Raw genomic sequence first — 15,191 nt, forward strand, 5'->3', positions numbered from 1 at the left:
AATTGTGCAAATTAAAGTAATACATACATATGTCTCCCTTAAAGGACAAAAATAAGGGATTTGGCAAAGCTTCCAATTGTGCTGGTGAATCCAACGTGTACGCTACATACTGGCGGTTGCTGTCTTTGTTCAAAAAAGTACATTGTGTTAACAAATAAGTCATTTTTTCACCAAATTCCACATACAGCCAGGATGAGGATTTTGCGCTGAACATACCCTTGGGCTTTTCCCTCTTTATACGCTTCCTTTTTGTTTCTGCAAGAGCTCCTGTATTGATCCCTTCTTTTCTTGAGTGTTTCTCTTTCTATCCAGCCAGACGATAGTGCTATTTGTAAAAGGTGACATTTAAAAGTCTGCAGCCATGCGACCTCCAGCACGCCTGTCTAATAGGCAGACCAATTAAAAGTTGAGGGAAATAGCGCCTGTTCACCCGAGTGCATGATTTTGGCTGCTCAAATCACATAAGTGTCTGTGTTGTCATTCAGGACAGCTGTGCTCGGGTTCTGCTCTTTCGGGGGGCCAACAAGGAGATCAAGAACTACAACAGTCAGACTGCCTTTCAGGTATGACACTTCTGCTTAAATGGGGTACATGCATACAAGTTTTTTAACATTTTAAAAGTGCTAACATTGGTTGGTATAATTCCAATCAACGTCAGTAAAGGCTCACTTTTCGGGATGTCTCTAATAGACCATCCTGAGAATATTGAACAATGTTATTGTTTATGATTGCTCGACTTTTTCTAAGCAGATTGGTGGAGGAAAAAAAAAATCATAAGACACATATTGAGTAAATATAATAAAGTAAATATAGAACACGTTTAATTATGGATTGTCACATTTTCTGTGCACGCTGAAGAAAAATCATTCACAGCCCACATCCCAGGATAATCACTCAGGATTATCTTTCAGGCACATCTGACAATTGGGCCTTAGCTGACTGAAGAGACTTTCACATCGCATTAGTCATAGCGAGCAATAAGCATATCCATACTGCTAATTAATCACGTGAACCCTGCAATGAATGTTCTCTACTGTTGAACTCAACAATACGCTATAATATGTCTGTCGTCGCCCTCCAGGTGGCTATTATAGCAGGGAACTTTGATCTGGCTGAAATCATAAAGGTCCACAAAGCATCAGATGTTGGTGAGTAAGTGACTCATATTTTGCCAAAACGTCCTCCAGGTTTTAAGGTTGTGACGGTTTCAGATGGAAAGATGTTAGGAGGGGAAGTATAAAGAGACACGGAGTAAAAAGCCAAGGAGATGAAGAACATAAGATTAAAGAGATACAGAAAAGGTTTCGGGGGGGTACTGGGTCCCCCATCCAACCCGTGCTGAGCTGATCTGGCAGCTGCTACATGTAGGGAAACTATGCCATCTAGTGTGCATAATCCTATGCCTATACAGTACACACTCTACTGCACAACACAGCAATACCATGCATATATTACACTTTGTGCATTTTCCAATGCAACAAAATGGAAATTTGACTCATCCTGATAAAGGCGTTAACATTAATAGTAAATCATTAAAACAGTCCAGCTTAGTGACATTGAACCACATAATAACATATAAATTTAATTTCTTTATGTCCCTTAATGTCTCCCAATGTCCTATACAGCCACCATGGCCCAGGTGGTCCTACAATGTCCTCTATTGCGTCCTATTTTGTTCGACAGTGTCGCATCGTGTCACTTCTTGTCTAATAATGGCTCATAATTTCCTTTATTGTGTCTCATCCTCTCCCACAACATACCCCATTAAGGCTGTTAAGGTCTTATCATGTCTCATTTTGTCATATTCCGTCCCTCTGTGTCCCATTGGCTCCCTACGTGTTACGTTGTGTCCAATTGGGCCGCACAATGTCCCTTCTTATGTCCAATTTTGTCCCAAGAGTACAGTATTAGGTCTCATCACATCCGGTTTTATCCTATAGTTTGTGATATTGTCCCATTTCTCCCACAGTGTCTCATAGCCCCCCCACATCCACAGTGTCACATGTCCCGTTATAGCACATATGTCCCGTTATAGCCAATGTCCCCCATTAGGTCCCATTCTATTATTTGTTTTAAATGGGGATGTTATGGGACACAATTTCTATTGCTTTGAAATGAATGATTAAGTTCAACCTCAAGTTGAGTTTTGTGTCATTTCAGTGCCTTTCCGAGAGACGCCCTCCTACACCAACCGTCGCCGAGTGACGGGCCCCACCCCGTCCCCCCGCTCACTGCTGCGCTCGGCAAGCGACAACAACCTCAACGGGAACGACGGTGCCCACGCATTCCGGCAGATGCCTCGAGAGTCTCGCGGACGCCAGCAGGGTCATTCCCCTGTGCCGTCGCTGCGTAGTCTGCCTGCCTTCGGACAGCAGCAGGGAGGTAGCCTTGGGGAGGTAAGACAGTATACTGTGCTTCTGTTCTATTTTTTTTAACTACACAAAAAAGAAAATGACCCAACAGTCTTATATGAATGATTGGACAACTTGAATGCACAGATTGATAATTGCTATTGAAATCAACTGCACGAGGTTTTGCATTGTCAACTTCATGTGATCAACTCCAGAACACAATCAAGGCCCGAGGTCACTTTGATGTCAGTTTTACTTGACAGCAGAGGTCAGTATAATGCTAAACGCAGGCCCTCAGATGAATGAAATGTATTCTTCGTCCACCAACGCAATATTAATCAGGATACTGTGTTTACAATTGTAGATGGGTAGATGCATGGCTAGCTGAATGGATGGCTTGATTTTTATAAGCTCAAATTTATTTAATGTGAATATGCACTCCTTTGCTGATGTCCAGAGTCGTCATGGTGACTTCCCCGACAGCAGCCTTCAGAGCACGGGCAGCTCCAGGTCCTCTCATTCCCGCTCGCCTTCCTTGCATCACTCACATGATGACGACAGACCGGTACCCAGACGTTCCCACAGCCACGGCTATCCCCATGGACATCGGGGAAGACTCAGGTCTGTGATACATACTTTGGCTTTCAGGCTGAGAGCTGTGTGTACATGTAGATGCGACAAACTATTCATCCTTTGAAAACACCTGGCAGGCAATCGCCCTTCCTCCCTGTCAATCAAACGCTAGCGCTTGTTGGGAGTGAGAGCAAAAGGCAGACCGGATTTGGTCGGTCTTATCATGTTAGCCGAATCCTGGCCTAATTGGCCTTCTGCATACGTAGAGTTAAGACCTTCCTCCTTGTGCGCATTACCCTTTAAAGAATTACAGAGTGAGGTGAATGCATAAAGGTGCATAAAAGCATAAATGCATAAAAGCTGCTGGTTTGTGCCAGCTGCTCTTTATGGGCCACATGCGCACCCTTGAATATTTTCCCTCAATAATACGAGGATCGTTTACTGACCTTCTGTTTATGGCTCAGTTTGTATCGGACGGTTGACCTGTGCGATATGTTTTATTCATATTGTGCTAAAACATGCCAGAAAGGTTGGTTATGAGGTGAGCACAAAGTTTCTTGGGAACAACAATCATGCATCCAGGGTTAATTGGACTCATTAACCCTCAAAGAAATCCCAACATGTGTACATGTGATTATGAACTACTACATTGCTACTTTTGATTCATATATATACTGCATTATGTCTCAGAGGATAATTGTTTTCTCATTAGCCATCCATTTTCTGTACTGCTGATTGTCACAAGGTTCACCGGTGTGCGGGAGTCTACACTGTCGCCAGACAGTTTTTTTTCCCATGAAAATGTTTTTTTTTCAACTTTTGAAGACTCCCGGCACCACTTTCCTTTTAGTGATATAAGTATCTGTACTTCTACTCAAGTACTAAGCGTGAGTATTTTTCCCACCTTTGAAAACACGTCAGCTGAGACAAAGCTGTTGTGCATGCTGATAAACTTCTGCATGAATGCCATTTTGTGACATTTTCACATTCAACTTCGGGTCATAGCCACTCGCACCGGGGCGGCAATATTGACTTGTTATCTGCGTGTTAACCTGTCGAGTGGCCTCGCCAATCCAATCAAGCGCATTATCCTCCTCGTGTGATAGGAGTAATTTATTTGTAAGTGTTAAGTCAATTCTGATGCGCTTTCGAGGCCAAAATGGCAAAGGAGCCTTTTTGGTCATGCCCGCATCATGCTTGACAGACATTAGCGTCCTCAGCTTTTTTTATTCATCTACTCCAGTACTGTATGAATGGGGAATAACAATCAAATGTAATCTTGCTCCTCTAAATGTTGTATCATTGGTGTTGATGCTCACTGGTTCCCATCCCCAATGCTGTTCAGTGCAGAAACCAAGTAATTGTCCTTGGTTACTCCCCTGCAAATACCGTATTTTCTGGACTATAAGGCGCACCGGACTACAAGGCGCACCTTCAATGAATGGCCCATTTTAAAACTTTGTCCTTATATAAGGTGCACCGGACTATAAAGCGCACCATTAATGCATCATGTCAGATTTGTAATCCAAATCAAATCATTCTCCATTTTATCTTTTTTATTTCAACTTTAGACTCAACAAATTACTTTATAATCACAAAATAATAATCCATAGTATTTTTGATTCATGATTCATAGTCTTCAGCGGGCCACTTATGATTGATTTCATGACACAATGCTTCGGGCCAGTTTAGATATAGGAATTTGGTCCATATATAAGGCGTACCAAACTATAAGGCGCACTGTCGGCTTTTGAGAAAATTGTAGGTTTTTAGCTGAAAATTGTAGGTTTTTAGCTGCGCCTTATAGTCCGGAAAATACGAAAAGTTTACATATGAATGTTAAAACACCTGTTACCTGCTACGCAGTTACCTCTAAAATTCCACAATGCATTTCACACGCGGAAGGCAGTAGGTAGAAAAGAAGCTCTCACCAAGGAATCGTGTCTTTGTGCATCCTCGTGTCCCCTGCCTCTCATTCCCCCTTTTCTCTCTGCTTGGTGTTGTTCCACACTGCCTTTCAAACATTAGCATGCGAGAGTCGTTCCCTTTGGTCGCCCGCTACCATCAGCCCCCATAGTAATTGGAAAGCCGTCAGCAAGCTGTTGTTGCTTGTAGATGGGGATGGAGAGAGAAAGGTTTGTGTGTGTGGAGAGGGAAGTCATGGATAAGAATAGAGTTGAGGCGGAAGGGAGCAATCAAGTAAATGAAAGTTATAATGTGAGTGATACAATTTGATGGGGCCAACACACTGAGAAAAGGAAGACACACGTGCTCAAAATACATCAGTGCAATATACTGCATTGTTCTGGGTCAATATCAGTGAGAGGGCTGGTCCTCTAAAGAGATTTTTGAATGAAAATAAACGGACATTTTAGTTAGTTAACACATTTTCCCCATTGAAAAGAATGGACATTAAACGCCTTTATTAACTGTACAAGCAGTGTGTGAAGTAACATTTTCAACTTTGATACATGAATATATAATTCATCCTTTGTAAAAAACAAAAAATGTTAAAAGCAGCATTGTGGCAGAAGGGAGGAACACGTCTTTATTCCATGACTGTTTGCCAACAACTGTGGCCAGAGAGAAGTCATGAAAGATACAAAGAGAGTGTGACATCACAAAGGACAAATACATCACCTTAACTCGTGAGAGGCTTGGTACTGAGGTCCGCCACAGCATCGGTAATTTCGCAGAAAAGCAAAGGCCGGCAGCTCTGCCACTGTTGGAGTGGTCACAGTCAACATTCAGCGTGGCCAGACAAAGCAGCTCCTTTCATTCATTTTCAAAGCGGCACTCTGAAGTGTACAAAAATGCCACCCAAGCACCCTTGATCATGTTTGAATGAAATCTGGAAAAAGAAACAGTCCATTAAAAAGATTATCCATGATAACAGTTTAAGCAAACAGAACGGCAGAAGCACAATTTTGTGCAGCATGACTGCAACCAAAAAAACGGCACGTTTTTCTTCTGTTCTATTTCATTGAATTCACATGGCTAATATTGTAGTTACTTATGATAGTACTCAAGTAATTTACTTCGTTTAATGGGCCACTAAATTGAAATTGAATTTCAGCAATCTTTGTGACTTCATTATTCTTCAGTCAAACACTAACATTTATACAGGGAATTGCTACGTGCATTAGTGTTCATTTGTGTGTGTGTACCGTAATTTCCGGACTATAAGTCGCGCTTTTTTTCATAGTTTGGGTGGGGGGGCGACTTATACTCAGGAGCGACTTATATATGTTTTATTTCACAAATTTTTACTTGAGCATTAAGACATCACTTACTTACAAGTATAGTTGACCACTTCCCATGTTATTTTTAGTATAGTTGATCACTTCACATGCTTTTATATCTTTATCTTGATTCAAAACATAAAAAAATGGAGAAAACATCAAATAAAGCTATTAACACTTTAAAGCACCATATCCAAGTCCACTGTCTGCTGTATGTACACTTGCTCTATTTTTGCTCCTCTTATATTTATTATTATTATTTATTATTATTTGGCCTGTTCTCAGCTCTTTGTTTGTGTTTGTCACGTTAGCATACCTATCGTTTAGCCTGTTGTTGCTATTTAATGAATTGGAGTGACACCGATGGTTTTATAAACATGTTATTCATGTAATAGTTGTCCTTAATCACTCTATATGTTACGTCAGGCCCGTTCTCAGCTCTTTGTTTGTATTTGTCACGTTAGCATACCTATCGTTTAGCCTGTTGTTGCTATTGTTTAGCCTGTTGTTGCTCGTTCATGACTGTTTTTGGTGTGGGATTTTGTCGAATAAATTGCCCCCCAAAATGCGACTTATACTCCGGAGCGACTTATATATGTTTTTTTCACTTTTTGGGGCATTTTATGGCTGGTGCGACTTATACTCCGGAGCGACTTATAGTCCGGAAAATACGGTATATATATATATATATATATATATATATATATATATATATATATATATATATATGTATGTATGTATGTATGTATGTATGTATGTATGTATGTATGTATGTATGTATGTATGTATGTATGTATGTATGTAGGTAGGTAGGTAGGTAGGTAGGTAGGTAGGTAGGTAGGTAGGCAGGCAGGCAGGCAGGCAGGCAGGCAGGCAGGCAGGCAGGCAGGCAGGCAGGCAGGCAGGCAGGCAGGCAGGCAGGCAGGCAGGCAGGCAGGCAGGCAGACAGACAGACAGACAGACAGACAGACAGACAGACAGACAGACAGACAGACAGACAGACAGGAAGACAGAAAGAAAGAAAGAAAGAAAGAAAGAAAGAAAGAAAGAAAGAAAGAAAGAAAGAAAGAAAGAAGCCGCGAGGTGTGGTATTGTCCCACCCCGCCTCATTTTGAGCCAATCTTGCTTGTTGTTTTCGGGTGCATTTTAATTCCATTAGCATGGAGAGCTTTACACATTTATGTTGTGGAGTATTAAATGTGTTTGAGCCCGAGAGGCGAAGCGAGAGCAAGAGGAGCAGGATGTCGAGAGCACGTGGCTAGACTTGTGGCGACGGAGGAGGGATGAATGAAAACTAGGTGGAGCTCTGCCACTGCTGTAGTTTGCCAGCTTTCACCTTGCATGTGAAGAGATGCTGAGTGGAGGAATGAACGCCAGGGAAGGAGGGGAGGAGCAACAGTTCAACCACATGGGCTTGAGCTGTTCACCCCCCCCCCCCCTTACCCGGTTGCACAAGCCAATATTTACACATACACACATATATACACGCGCACAAACACTCGAGATCAATTGTGTGCATTGGGAACACTAGTGCAATATGTCGGAGGGGGTTGCGTGTGTAAGGGTAGCATGCTCATAGAGGGGCTTGTGCGAGCGGTCAAAGGGGAGGGAGGGGTGCAACACAACAACAGAAGCAGCGGCAGTAGTAGCAGCAGGATTGACCGAGTGTGTAAAGGAGTGGTGGAAGGAGAGGAGGAAGGGGGGAGGAAGGACGGAAGGCGGAGGGGTTCCCGAAGAGAAAGGGAGCAGAAATCCACACGCTCCCCCCCCCCCCTCGACAGGAGGGATCCGTCGGTGTCGAGATTCGTAGTCCCACCTGCCATCGGGGAGACATGCTGGATACGCATCCCTCCTCTCCGCAGGGGGCTTCTGCCAAGTTGGGATGACTAAGAAGGAATTCCAATGGGATATATCTACCTGACACTCTTGCTTTTGCTTCGGATGTCACTGGATCCTCTCCCGTGGAACGGCTATCGTTTGAACGCAGACCTTTTATGAATCTCTCCCTGTCCTCCGCAAAGATCAGGGGCCGTCGCCCGCCGGCGGCCCCGCGGACCGTCATGTCCGTGACCACGGGCTTTGGCTATCAGCTGCCGGGGATCACCACGGTAACCTATGTGTTTGTTTACAGCCCTGGCTCGGTGCAGCGAGACCCCAGCCCACCTCATCACACACCGCCGGCGCTAATGAGCGCCCGCGGGCCCAAGCGGAAACTCTACAGCGCCGTCCCGGGTCGCACCTTCATCGTGGTCAAGCCTTACACGCCGCAAGGGGAGGGGGAGATACAACTCAATCGGGGAGAGAGGGTCAAAGGTAAGATTCCCTCAACTGCACTGTTTCTCGACCGTTGTTGACATAAGGAAAAATACTATGGTGGACCGACAAACAAAAATTGCAAGAAAAAATTAATTACAATCTAGTAGCAGAGCATTTAATTATTCTGCCCGTCACTATATGTCCCTGACATGGATGGATGAAAACATTTGAACTTTTTCCTCTACAGAGACCAGCAATATGCAATGTTTCTGTATGGGAATTTTATATCTCAGACATTTCTATTTCTTTCTGTGTTTTATTTTCAAAATAAAGTCAAGCCAAATCAAAATAAGAACAGTATTTATAGTACATAAAATAATCTTTTCAACAATTTGCGTAAAATTAGGCAATTTCCTGAGGCAAACCTGATCTCTCACTGCATCCTGTTTGAGAATTGCTGCTGTACTGTTTTCTGTGTGTGTGTGAGGGTGTGTTTGTGTGTGTGTGTGTGTGTGTGTGTGTGTGCGTGTGTGTGTATGTGTGCGTGCGTGCGTGTGTGTGTGTGTGTGTGTGTGTGTGTGTGTGTGTGTGTGTGTGTGTGTGCGTGTGTGTGTGTGTGTGTGTGTGTGTGTGTGTGTGTGTGTGTGTGTGTGTGTGTGTGTGTGTGTGTGTGTGTGTATGTTCCCATCACTACATCAGACTCAATTAAGTGCACAGCTAAAATGGACAAACACTATTAGAATGCCACTTAGTAGAGTGAAGACCAAACTTGAGCTGTTCCTTAAAGGGATTTGTATGTTAGGATGCAACAGATTCAAGACAACAGGACTGTACCATTTTCTCTCTGGGGCGGGATAGAAAAAAGTGTGAATAAGTTCCTCGAGCAACGTGGAGTGTCGTATTTGTGTTTGGCCGTTTCTATCTTAGCATGCTGCTGCTGCAAGGTCATTGGATTGTAACATTTTTTATTCTGGGGGTGGGATAAACTGTTCTTTAATCAGTCAAACAGCAGAAGCTCAAAATAATTTTCTCAAATGACAGAGTGTTAAATTGAACTAGTAAGGCTGAGCCATTTTTCATTCTCAAGTGGAATTAAATGTCCCGTTGTCAGTCAAACACTGAAAGGGAAAAATAAATACTTGAACAAAACTGCATACAAATTTGTGAAGATTTGTTTGTCTATTGTATTTGTACTGATCCGACTGATGTAAGACAACAGGACCAAACGTACCATTTTTTTGTATACAAGCGGAAAGGAAATGTTTAAATCATGTCACATTTTTTTGTTTTGTTTTTTTTATTAGCATGTTACCATGAATCAGTAGCAATGTTGTGTGCTAATCTTTCCACATTTGTTGGTGTGCAAAAGACATAACAATAACGTTCATGTGAATGTGAAATACCACCTAACCCAGTGTCCAAATGGTACTGTCCTATTTGTCATTAAGAAATCGTCAGTGCCACGACTGCACAAAATAAAAATTGTCATTCTTCCCGTACAGCATAGTGCTATGTAGCTTTCTGCCTCGTATTGCGCTCCACTCATGCTACAAATGTTGTATTTATTTTTTTCTGCTTTGTACAGAGCTGCAATGGCTCAGCTTTTCATCTGTATGTATGTGTGTGCGTGTTTTTTGTCTCCATCCATGCCTCACTCAAGACTTTGACTGTAATGATGTAGAAGGTAAACACCATTCTGTTCTTCTCCACGTTTTCCTCCCGTGTCACTCCTCCTTGTGCACCGTGTAGTACACCCGTGTAACTGCCCTGTTTGAATCACCACAAGTGTGTTTGCTGTCGGGATGGGCATGGCACTATAGCAAGCAAGCAAGAATAATCAGTTTTCTATCCAAGCCAGGGGCTTCACGATTTGGCAGAAATCAGGAGTGTTTGAGGATAATTCTGACGCAACATTTTAGCTACCTGTAAGCAAGGATCAGCAACATACTGTACGTGTTTGATATGGTAGGATTGGGGCAGGAGATAATGGCAGCATTCTTATCTCTTTGTTTACTTTAACATCTGTGACTTTAGAGGAGAATGATCATTCCTTAAACTGCAGTCCAAAAACTCATTTTGGAATTTTCTTGTCTAAGGCGAGTGCATGCAAATTCAAACAGGTCTTGTCAAATTCCTCTTGTCCGGTAGTGCTCTCCCACTTGAGCATGCAACCTTTTTCTTCCCCATCCCGTCACCTTTACATGGGCATACCCCAGCTCCACTCTAGAGTCCCCACACCCCCACTTTGCATCCATCATGGTGGTTCATACCCACATTAGCTTAATGAAAACACTTCAGAGAGTTGCTGCACTCTGGTTGCGATCACTCACACTTTCTTTACATATGCCAGGAAGCTTAGAATGAAAGTATTTGGTCTCATATATGATCCTATAAAGACACCATACGGTTACAAAAGGTATCCTTTCTGGCTCGATATCCTTCTGCACACCTTAGCCAGTGGATATTCTTCCATATGCTCTCACATGTTCCTAATGTAGTCTTTTGTCTACTTTATAGTAACAATGTTGTCATTTGCATTCTTATTACTGATACAAATGGCAAACAAGCCAGACCTGTTACGCATAACGAAACCCAATTATAGAACATAAGCGTAAAACCATGACAAATACAAATGATGTGTCAGGTCGTTCTGAAGGCAGATGAGGATTCAAGGGCAGCCTCGTGGATAGCGGTTAGCCCATCAGAGTTAGAGTCAAAAGGTGCTCGGTTTGAATCTCATACTGAGCATACTGTATGCTGTTTTTGGAGTGAAACTTTATCTTCTTGAGAGACCCACCAAATGAATGGAAAGGTCTCGCCTCCATTCCTCTTTGATAGTTAATGTTTGCATCGACTCGCTTTGGTGTGCATACATTGGCCTCCAGGAAGCTGTATAAAGCAATTCGGATATGTTCTATTTATGTTGTTTTGTGTCCTGTGTTAGCATAAGCTAGCAGAAGCCAGACTTGTGTGGCTGCTCCAAATAAACAACTTTTGATTTTGAGAAAATTCAGCTAGAAAATTGAGGAAACTCATATTATGAATATATGTTTTGTCTGTATGTGATCAGTCCAGGGTGTACTCCATGTCTTGCCCAAAGTCATTTGGGATAAGATTCGGCTCACCCGAAACCTGAGTGGACGATTACTAAAGAAAATAGATGGATCAGCCATCCAGTTACTTTTCTTGTCAGCGCAGACCAATCCTTCATCCCTAATCCACTAATGGAAAAATGTGTTCTCCTGTGTTGTTCTATGCAAGGAATGGATTCACAAATGCTTCCATAGGCACGTGGCTGCCAGGATCTTGGTGGGCCATCGCGGCTAAACCATCTGGTTCTGTTCTGCAACACTGGCTGTCACATTGCGTGCCATTTGCCAGCGCCTATGTTATCTTGGGGACGTAAACATTTGAATGGTTGTTTGAGTTAAAGTTAAACTAGCAGTACCTAATAATTTGGTTTCTAAACAACAGCTGGTACATCATCTTATGATGAAGGGGGAATATTGTTTGTTTCATTGTGACGCCAAATTAAGCACTTAACGCTGATAGTTATTGACTTTTTTATTGTTTGTGTACAGATGGTTGGTTTTTCTAGAGAATTACTGAAATTAAACAACCAAGTTTATCTTTTGTGAGCTGTCGCCCTTCTGACTTTTGCCGGATTGTGATATAATAGTCCAGCTAATTTACGTAGTACAGCCTCCACACTAAAATTCTCATATAGGAACTCCTCATCACAAAGGCAAAAGATAATCAGAGACGTAGTGTTGGATGCACAGCTTACCGTCGCTGGTATTATTCTCATGTGCAGCACATATTCAGTTGTTCACCAAAATCGATGATGTTTGTGTTTTGTGTGTCACCACATGCATGGAATCGCTCCACTAATTGAAAAGTCTAATCTGGTGGCAAGGTGACAAAGTGCTTCCTCCTCGAGTGAAAATGCACTTCATGCTCTGACTGTCTTAATGCTAGATCTTTCTTTTTTTTTTTTTTTTTTTTTCCATACCTCGGGCGAGTTGACGCTCGCCTTGTCGCACTCCATAGCTCTCCCTGTCATCATGGTAATGGAAGCCGTATTCGGTACTGGTCTCCAGTTGAGGGGGGTCGGGTTAGCAGTGGCTCATTTGCACTAAAAAAAAGTATTAGGGGAAGCTTGTGCTATAATTGTTGATCCTCGAGGTGTTTTGTTTTTTGTTTGTCACAGAAATGTTATTACGACACGTGCAATTTTAAATTGCAAGAAAGAAACACATCGCCATTAATATTCGGGAGCCACCATCGACAAAAGTTGGGAAAAAAATGTTCCCTTGTAGCTTATTTATTGCATTCAATGAGTCTTAAGCAGAGAATGACCAGTCCCCCTTGAGCCATCAGAGAAGCTATTTTAAAGACGTACGACCCTGTCTTTACTACATAATTCATTTCGTCACATCTGTATTCATAAATGGATGGACTCGTTAATAGTAATAGTGCTAATTTGCGACAGAGGGCGAAAAGAAGTCAAGCTGACTTAAAAGCGAAGAAAGAAGACAGCATCCTGTTTCATGGGACAGCATAAGTGAGCCTGATTAAAGCCAGAATTTCTGATACTGCTCTTGTATTGGGCCTCATTGAAGCGTACAGGTGTACCTAATGAAATGTCCGGCGGGTGTGTATAAAATATTGACACAATGGACTGGTTGTACCTTGAAGCTAACTGTCATATTACTTTGCATTACAAACATGACAGTGATTCATTGAAGTATAATTAGTGTGTTAACAACCTCACAGGCCACCACACACGCACACACACACACCCTCATCTGTGTGTTCTCGTTAACATCTTTGTTAATCACTATAGCTTTGCCAGAGGAGCATCCTTATGATGAGATCACAATAGGTAACTCTAATTAGAATGGTGTAGTATGTTGGATGTGCATGTAGACCTTTTGCTCCCAATCATAGAGTCTTGGAGACATAGTGGTGGTGGTAGTAGTAGTGTCGATTGAACTAAATTTACGGAATTTCGTTTTGAGCTCCATGAACAAATTCCACTCATGTATGGTTTTGTTTGTTTTTGTACACTTTTATAGTGAAGGACGACGGTTCGGATTTGGCCAGTAAACATATCAGTAATAGAGTAGATCCCACCATACATAACTGTATGTGTTGTAGAAAGTTTAGTCAATGTTGCTGTCAAACAAAAGGCAGATGTGTCAGTTTTCTTGAAGGATCTGCAGAAAATTTGCAGAAAACTGCGTTTTATTTGACAATGACGGTAGTTTGAATGTTGCACAAAGTAATCATTCTTTTTTTCTTATATTCCAAAGATGACCATCTGGACTCGGATGGTAACTAACACATTTCTTTCCAGTCATCACTGTGTCTTAGCAAAATATCACAGTATGTTATTTAAATACCTGAAGAATCCTGCAAAAACTATTTTGAAGTTTTCAGTGAACAGCATCTGCATTTCCCCAAAAATTAACATGGTTAAATAAGTTATTGATTAACGGCATTTGGGAGTTCATTTCAAAAAGTGAATATCTGCATATACTCTATCTACGTTTCACTTTTTGAACTGATGCCTTTTTCTTGCTAGTCTAATTTATTGAGCTGCACCTGTACTAAAATTGTACATTTGTTGTATTCACTCATGCCCTAAAGCTGACACTGTGTTTAATGAGGAGGACGAGCATCCCATTTTCATCGATGACGGTGAAGGTAAAAGTGCATTGTTGAATTGAACTGAGGATGACAAAGTGCTCTAGAAGAAGTCAATTGTGCTGCCCCTGTTAACGATGTGTGTGCCTTAGGCTACAGTATGTTGTTAATAGCTCTGGATGGTGAATAAATAAATGAAAAGCTCATTCGAGCTGAAAAAAATGAAGGTAATTCCATATTTTTCCCCATCCCTCCTGTTAATGGATGATTCACATCCAACATATTCAGCCAGAGTAGTCTCCTTTAAGTGTTCATAGTTTGTACATAGTTTTCCTATATTCTTAAAGCTTCTCTCCTCCATCAAGATGAGTGACTCACTTGGAAAGGCTCCTCCAGTGATTGAAGGCTGAGTTTGAGATGAGTGTATGTAGTTACTCTTTGTCCACAAAGACACACACGCAACGTGCTTGCCTTCCGCCGTTCAGCAGGGTCGTCCGCATCCAGCTCTTTTAAGCGTACAGTCTCCGGGTAATGAGCTTGGCTCGCTTTTGTGCATTCATTGACCATCGCTGGAGCACACGCGAGCATGTACTACGACGCAACACTGTATCTTTTTGTGTGTGTATGTGTGTGTTTGCGCACCTTCTATTTATGTGTGCACAAATGCATTCCCCTTTTGCACATCCTCACAATAACCTCGTTCTCCGATTCTCTCTCTCTATTGATCTAATCTCATGGTCCAAATGACCATCTCTTCTAAAAGGCACTCACTGTCGCCAGGGTAACCGCAGTAATCACCACAAACTGGCTAACCTGGTTTTGCAGTCAATGTTTTTTTTTTTTTTTTTGTATGCAGTGGTCTGTGATGTTAGTGGAAGAGCTCAGGCACCTCTTTTGTGCTGTGTTCGTATTAGCATTGCTAACATCACAGTTCTGGCTTGTACATACCCTGTCACATATGCAATGAAAGGTAAAAGTAGAGTGAATGTCGGCTTATTTGGGAATCACCATTTGCAAACTCAACCACTCATTTTGTTCTATTTTATTTTATTTTATTTTATTTAACAGCAAAGGTTTGTGACTTGAGGCAAACTTCTCAAGAGGGTGCAGAAAAAAGTAC

The 15,191-nt window shown here is 42.0% G+C and overlaps 1 protein-coding gene across 17 annotated transcripts in view; it reads left to right on the top strand.

Moving 5' to 3' along the window:
* Positions 1-15,191, top strand: part of shank3a (SH3 and multiple ankyrin repeat domains 3a) — a 105,013-nt gene that overhangs the window by 53,338 nt on the left and 36,484 nt on the right. For 11 of the 17 annotated variants that reach the window (XR_011086960.1, XM_068651031.1, XM_068651032.1 and 8 more), the window contains 9 exons: positions 486-563; positions 1,082-1,148; positions 2,161-2,396; positions 2,809-2,972; positions 8,298-8,479; positions 10,083-10,106; positions 13,269-13,307; positions 13,738-13,758; positions 14,075-14,131. Coding sequence is in view for 16 of the 17 variants with exons in the window: in XM_068651031.1 (XP_068507132.1) it covers positions 486-563; positions 1,082-1,148; positions 2,161-2,396; positions 2,809-2,972; positions 8,298-8,479; positions 10,083-10,106; positions 13,269-13,307; positions 13,738-13,758; positions 14,075-14,131 (868 nt within the window). In the remaining variant the exon portion in view is untranslated. The remainder of the gene's footprint in view (positions 1-485; positions 564-1,081; positions 1,149-2,160; positions 2,397-2,808; positions 2,973-8,297; positions 8,480-10,082; positions 10,107-13,268; positions 13,308-13,737; positions 13,759-14,074; positions 14,132-15,191) is intronic. The other 6 variants (XM_068651036.1, XM_068651038.1, XM_068651039.1 and 3 more) reach the window with 3 other exon arrangements.

Source organism: Syngnathus scovelli, chromosome 6 (assembly GCF_024217435.2).
Source record: "Syngnathus scovelli strain Florida chromosome 6, RoL_Ssco_1.2, whole genome shotgun sequence".
Taxonomy (NCBI): domain Eukaryota; kingdom Metazoa; phylum Chordata; class Actinopteri; order Syngnathiformes; family Syngnathidae; genus Syngnathus; species Syngnathus scovelli.